The following is a 7,631-nucleotide window of genomic DNA, read 5'->3' on the forward strand; positions in this document are numbered from 1 at the left end:
CCCTAACGTTCAGTGCAAACATTTATGTCATGCATTTGGCAAAAAGCTTTTGTTGACAATAGACAAGTGCGTCCCTGTTGTTTGTGCGTAGTGATGTGATGATGATTTAAATAACAGATTTCCAAACATATAAGTATCCTCTTGAACTTGGTAAAAAGATAATCTGTTTACCATCTTGACTGGAAAATGCTGTTTTCATGGTCAGTTTTTCATTTATTATTCGCTAATGTTAGTGAATGTTTACATTAGAGTGCACATTCTACCGTGCTGAAATGAAGCGGCTGGAAACTAGTGACCTCTCCTGGTTCGAGATAATATTAACTTTATAAACCAAAAGCAATCTTTACGTGACTTACATTTCAAATATTTTCAAATTGATCATCTGAGACTAAAATGATCCAGCAGGCTGTATTAAAAGACATTGTGGCCGTATATGGCAGATTCAGTTTCTTACAAGCAAAAATAGATTACATTAGCGCCCCCTTTTGTCGGCTGTCCACGTCACTTTATCTGACACTTTTTCTTTGATGATGAACCAGCAGGCTGACGGCCATTGGGATGGACGGTCGTTCTGGACTTCTCCAAAACATCCAGATGGCCAGTCCGCCCCGATAGCAGCTAATCACTCAGAAGTCTTGATAATTTACAAAAAAGATCACTTGCACCCATGTCCAAACTGAAATCAATATGCAAGATTTGCATGAAACAAGTCTAATCAAGTGAAAATTGTGTTGGATCATGAATGAAGAGACAGGAGTTTGGAGTGGAGAAGAAGAGACTTTTATTAATGTTGCCGAGAACACAGAAATCCCAAGTACATATATCACCCTCCCTGTCTGCTCAAGTGTTAGCATGCGTCCCAGTTCCTGGAGCTCCATGTACTGGTTTATCAGTTTTTACCAGAAACATAGGAGGCAGTTCAGCCTTGCATATAAAACTACAGTTATATGTTAGACAGCATGAGAATAAGTAGAATGAATTAATACTAAGTTCCCACAATCGCTTATGCTTTCTCCATTATGTTAGATTCAGATTAACATTTTTCAGAACCCCTCTTTCTTCTGTTCAGCAGATCATCTGCAATTTGCACAATGTGTGTGAGAGCCCTCAGGATCAGTACATCAATGTCATTTTGTGTATCACTTTCCTCATGGTAGTTCTTCACAGGGAAGATGTGGCTCACAGGGACACCAACTGAATTAGAGCACTCCTGCATCTGGAGAATGAAGAACACGGGCTGAATATTTCTGGGGGTTGTGATATATATAAAAGAATATTCTCTTGAACATATTTATGTTTGTATCATGTTATAAATCTACTTGTGTGTCAGTGAAAAGAGCAGCTTCAGTTATTAAAACTCAATCATCGTTTTTTTGGGACTAGCCACACTAATGATCTGCAGAAAATAATTTAAATAATGCATGTATTATTATTATGTTGTAAAGCCCTATACTGTAAGACAAATCTGCAAGGTGAAGCCAGAGATCTAACCCCACATTCTCTATCTGAGAACAGAAAGGACCTGTAATACCTTCTCTTTTATCTTCTTGCTAGTGTAGATTTTTCTTAGGTCTTTTTTTACTAGTGGGCAAGCTTCATCCACCATCGTCATGATGACTGCCTGAGGAATTCCTGTTGAATGGAAAAATACATTTAAATATGGATTAATTGTGTGATTTTGCATTCTACATAATTTTTTCTAGATTTGTGTAGCATGAAGAAAGTTTCAAAAACTTTGAATGAGCCAAATAAAGTTGACTATTTAAATACTTCATTTTAAAAAAAATATTATTGTTTTTAGAATCCTACAGAAAACACATTAGTGAGTTTTCTTTTAGTGAGTCGCATTAATGATTTATACATTTATTAAAATGTATTGCTGATACTCACCCAGACTGCTGGCCTTCTGTCTAATGACTCTTAACTTTCTGAAGACTTCTTGATTCATCATTGATACTTTGTCAGCTGCTATGACATAGACCAGACAGTATGTCAGATCCTCAGGGCTTGTTTCACTTTTGCAGTCGTAATTTTTAGCAGAAGCAACTGGATTGAACTGGATGTAAAAATAAAAGAGAAAAACAAAGAGGTGAGAGGAAAGGCGTCAATGCATTGTTTGAATAACACTGAAATAATTCACTTAAAAGCTGAGTAAATTAACAGGCAAAAGTTTCCTCCTTACATTGTGTCCTTCCTTAAGGAGACCCTCAAGGGCTTTGGCAATGTCTTCTGGATCTGCACCATGTGATTCTCCAGGTTCTAAGCCCATGATGTCATTGAAGACAAAAGGCAGAACTGATTGTCCATTTCTTATGTAATAAGTGTCGTACTGTAAATAAATGCAGAAGTACAACAATTATATAAACAATTTGGGAATTTCAAATATATTTGATATAGACACAAACAAAAGCAACCAGCATGTAAAATGAGACTTTTGGATTGTTTTATGTAGATGATTACTTTTGCTTGTTGGTGTAGAACAGGGTTCCTTAATTAGTTTTCACAGAGGGCCGGATTATGCCAACAATACCAAGCCAAGGGCTTGAAATATATATATATATATATATATATATATAATTATTATTATTACAATTATTTTATTGTTGCTTTTGTTAAAATAATCAAAAGATGGTCACAAGATAAATATTCAGATTTTTCCTCCCAGTAGTGTATTTTATTCAAACAATTATGCACATTTTTGCATTTAGATACAGAAGAACTTTGTCTGTTGAATATACATATGAACAAACAAAGATCTAAATGGAGATCTGGATCTCCATTGTCTGTCATGCAAATGAACTGTTCCTGCTCATCTACAGACTGGATCTCTTCTCTCCACTTTCCCTTATTTATTAAATTAGTAGATCAGCATTAATAATTTTATACTTAGATTTTTGTTGGGGATCAAACTGTAACGCCGTGTGTCCAAACAGACGTGACGCAACACACTAAAAATAATCTTTTCCATGTAGTCTTTGCTCTAACCACACGCGACAGAGACATGTGACAATCAGTGACACAGAATTCTATTTTAGAAATGTTTAATTTTCTGCCACATCGCATCAGGAACAACAAACAAAATATGACAGTGAAACTCTCAGGTAATGATAATGTGCTTAATTCAGTGTTAGAAGTGTCTAATGTGAGTTTGAATATTATTTGCATGATCTTTATAGCCATATTGAAAGCAACAATAGATATATTACCACAGATCTTGAAAATAAATTAGGCTAAAGCAAACTTAGTTAAAACTCTGAAGTCACTGCGAACCAGCATTAATAACAAAAATAGGATCCCTCACTCACTCAAAACTGTTTAGTCCATTCACATTTGAATCATCTATTTTCAGTGTCCACTTTTCTTTATTTAACACTTCCCATGTTTTTGCTGTCACATTGTATAAATCTACACTGGGCACGACTAAGCATTGCAAATCATTTGAGGGATTCGTCACGGCGCACTGCATCGCATCCAGTGTAGACAGCATTACTGATTATAAGAAGTTCTGTTGTAAGTTCTTGCGTCGCACTTCGACTCTAGCATCCAATATAGACACAATGTAAGTTAATGTTGCTTTCTGATGCTGCGTTTCATGACACATTATTTAAATTAGCGCGGGCCAAACATCTTTCTATCGGCCTGCGGCTGGTTATTGAGGAACCCTGGTGTAGAAGTTCTAGCTGTCATTTAGGGATTGGTTGGCATGAATCCAGTGCACACTTAAGTAATTCAATCATTTTAAATGGGTCATGAAATAAGAAATCAAATTTACTCCAAAAACATTCTGTAAGTTTCAAAACTCAGAACTCTCTCATCAGTTTAAAAACAGCTTTTATTGAAACCAAGCCCAGAAAATGACTCGTTTTGGAAGAAGACATCTCAACATCATTGCCTCTTTAGCCCCACCCACAAATTTTACATCAATGCCTCTATAACCACGCCCACCGATTCTACGTCGCTGCCTCTTTAGCCCCGCCCACTGATTCTACGTCGCTGCCTCTTTAGCCCCGCCCACTGATTCGTGCAAGTGGTAGGAGGAGAGGAAATATTAGAGAGATGCAAACACAGGATTACTCTGTAACAATTTAGAACTAACAAGTAATTATTCATTAACACTTAACTCAATACTGTTAATTACTAAGGAAGATGTGTTAACTAATTAGTATGTAATATAATTTTATGATTGTGTTAAGTAACAGTTAGCTAATCAATAACTAATGTATTCTGTCATACCTCTTGAAGAACTACTATTTATTAAGTTTCTAATTATCTACTAGGTAAGGTTCAAGAAAAATAACTATGAAGTAACTACTGACAAACAGTTATACACAATTACATTGAATTGAAGTGAAAGTGAAGTGACATTCAGCCAAGTTTGGTGACCCATACTCAGAATTTGTGCTCTGCATTTAACCCATCCGAAATGCACACACACAGAGCAGTGAACACACACACACACTGTGAGCACACACCCGGAGCAGTGTTCATCATTTATGCTGCGGCGCCCGGGGAGCAGTTGGGGGTTCGATGCCTTGCTCAAGGGCACCTAAGTCGTGGTATTGAAGGTGGAGAGAGAGCTGTTCATGCACTACCCCCACCCACAATTCCATCCGGCCCAAGACTAGAACCCACAACCCTTCGATTGGGAGTCCAACCCTCTAACCATTAGGCCACGACTTCCCGTGAAGTGATTGTGACCCTTTCATATAAATGTTATTACCAGAAGTAGTAGTAGTATGAAAATACAATATTAATAAATGCAATACATTTTATCGAGGTTTTGCCTGTGAAGTGAATTATTTTGTGAGTGTTGTGCAAGAAATTAGCTTCTGATAGGAACCTCCAGTGCTTTGCGATAGCTTACCTTAGTTTTTATATTTTATATAAAGTACTGTATGTGTGCGTCCTCCGCATATAAAAAAAACACATAGCTATATGTTTTGTACTAGACTAACTGAGACTTGTCATGGCACTTGTATACTTTTGTTGTTCTCTTGTTGATCCGATTGCTTCTATTGTTTCTCATTTGTAGGCATTGGATAAAAGCGTCTGCTAAATGATTAAATGTAAATGTATTAATAATTATCAAATAGTTCTGCAGGTTTCTATTCTAAAGTGAAATTATAGTGAACCCTTTAGTAATCAATAAAAAATAATCAGATAATTCTGCTAGAATTACTCAGAACCTGAAACAGTATTCTAAAGTGAAGCTATTAAATAAATAATTACAACATTATTTTGACTCAAATCAAACATACATTCTAAAAATAACCTATAAAAGTAATCATCCACAGCCTGATTAGTATAGTGACTATTTGTGTATAACTGTTCAGTACTAGTTATTTCATAGTCAATTTTCTTGAACATTAACTAGAAGATAATTAATAGTAGTTATTCAGCAGGTAAGACAGAATATATTAGGTATTGATTTTCTAACTGTTACTTTACAAATTCACAAAATTGTATTACATACTGAGTAGTTAACACTTCCTTAGTAGTTAGCAGTAGTGAGTTAAGTCTTAATGATTAATCACCTGTTAGTTCTTCAAGAATTCCTTATTAGTTATGCAGTAAAGTAAGAAATAGTATTCTAAAGTGTTACCAAACAAAATGTATTTTTTTATTAAAACATACAGGTTCATATACTCACTGTTTTTGTAAAACTTCTACCACCTGCATTATCAGCAAGAGCTTCTGTTGTGATTCTTTTTTGAAAAACACTATTGACTGAGTTGATTAAGCTGGATTTTCCTGCTCCCACTTCTCCAGCCAGCAAGATCCTGATGTACTTAACTTTTGGATCACTCAGCTTAAGTTCCCTCAGGTTTTTCTCCAAAAGTGCTTTATTGCTGTTGAAAAATAGGGCCTTTTTACAAAACAATGTTGAAGATACACACTTTTGCTTGTACAGATAGATTGTCATTTTTCTTTTTTAAAGAATAATTATTTTCCACTTACTCCCAGGGTGTGTCCCTCCATGGTTTATCAAATTCTGTTAATAGAGATAGAAATAATTTATGATTTTGATTACTGCAACAAAAAAGATATGAAATAGAACATCAATTCAGTATTTAATAAAAATCAAAGGAATATTTCAAATGTGTTTTCTCTCAAAATTATAGTCTTTGATTAGATATTGACCAATCTTAGACTAAATAAAAGTAACTACACATACAAAATGAGGGGTAAAACAAGGAACAGGCGAGACTAATTACAAAACAAGCAAAGAAAGGAAATACCAAGAACTGACCAAACAGATTAAATGTGGCATGTGTGCTGGTAAAAAAAAAAAAAACTTTGCTGAACAATTATTCCAATAAGCCTAATTTAAAAGCTAACTAAGTAGTTTTTTGCTATTATTTAAAAACACTTAAAGGATTCACTATAAATATTATAAAGTCTGAGGTGAGCTCTAATTTTCAACCAAGTACAAGTGTAAAATGTACTAATTAGTTTCTGGTTAAAGCATGAACTTGATTATTTATTTTCTGATTATTTTCTAATGTGTGTATATATATATATATATATATATATATATATATATATATATATATATATATATATATATATATATATATATATAAACTATATATATTAGCGATGCACTGAATTGAATAATAACCGCACTTTTATTAAAAGAAAAACAATTACATTTGGCAGAATATATGTTAACATTAAATATAAATGTATTATTTTTATTTAGTTAAATGCAAACAAATTTAACAGGTTTTTACAAATAATCCAAATAAGTTAGAGTCATACAAGGCTATTATTATATTATTTTTTGCAATCATTAAAATGCAAATGTAACTTGGACATTTGTGTTTCAGTGTCTTACAAAGTCTTACAAGAGATCACCCTGTCATTTTGGAATAGCAATAGACAAATCACACAGTTGCTATTTCACATGTCCACAAGCCTTAACTCTCACAAAATGATATCATATCACAGCTGGCATACATGTAGAAACAATACAACAACTCTAAAATTAAACTTACCCACTGGTGGTGGTGGTGGTGGTGTTGATTCTGATCCTCCCATTGAAAAAAAACAAAGGTGACTTCAATTCAATACAGAGTAATAACAAGACGGACAGAATTACTATTTAATGTTCTTCTCTTTGGGATGTGCAGGCATGCCCTGATTTCAGCCTGTATTTATACCTCCAGGTCCAACTTTCACTTTCACCTTGTTAATGTTTTTATGACTAAGTGGCATATAACCTACTCTGTGCCATGTCACACAATAAAAACACATCTGGACAGATTCTGTTTTCAAGGTATATTATTGAATGCCTTGAAATTAAAAGAGAATTGTAAGACGAGGTGTTAAGATGATTAATGTTTTTTTGAACACGTATTTTCGTTTGAACATATTTTCACACGTTGACCTTTCTATGAAAAGGTCAGTTTTTTTCACTTCAGATAACTGTAAGAAAGGTATATTTGTAATAACATATATAAATGTATATTTTGAACAGGATTTTTCTCCTCTGAATTTACCATTGAGCCGAAGACCACTTCTCATGTGGCTTCAGTTCTCTTTTAAATAGAGACTCAACTGCATGACTGACTCACATCTGTTTCTCTAGCATGTTTTCAGCAGCAAATCTTGGGATCTACAGCTAATCC

The 7,631-nt window shown here is 34.2% G+C and overlaps 1 protein-coding gene across 1 annotated transcript; it reads right to left on the minus strand.

The window, feature by feature from the left end:
* Nucleotides 1-757: 757 nt before the first annotated feature.
* On the minus strand, nt 758-7,150 carry LOC113046565 (interferon-induced protein 44-like). Its single transcript, XM_026207382.1, has 7 exons — nt 6,999-7,150; nt 5,959-5,992; nt 5,651-5,849; nt 2,183-2,329; nt 1,891-2,056; nt 1,532-1,632; nt 758-1,216 (listed from the first exon to the last, which is right to left on the minus strand). Exons 1-7 carry the CDS (start codon nt 7,039-7,041, stop codon nt 1,034-1,036), a joined length of 873 nt encoding a protein of 290 aa, XP_026063167.1. The 5' UTR covers nt 7,042-7,150; the 3' UTR covers nt 758-1,033.
* Between the last annotated feature and the right edge of the window lie 481 nt (nt 7,151-7,631).

The sequence above is a fragment of the Carassius auratus genome, chromosome 28, assembly GCF_003368295.1.
Source record: "Carassius auratus strain Wakin chromosome 28, ASM336829v1, whole genome shotgun sequence".
Taxonomy (NCBI): domain Eukaryota; kingdom Metazoa; phylum Chordata; class Actinopteri; order Cypriniformes; family Cyprinidae; genus Carassius; species Carassius auratus.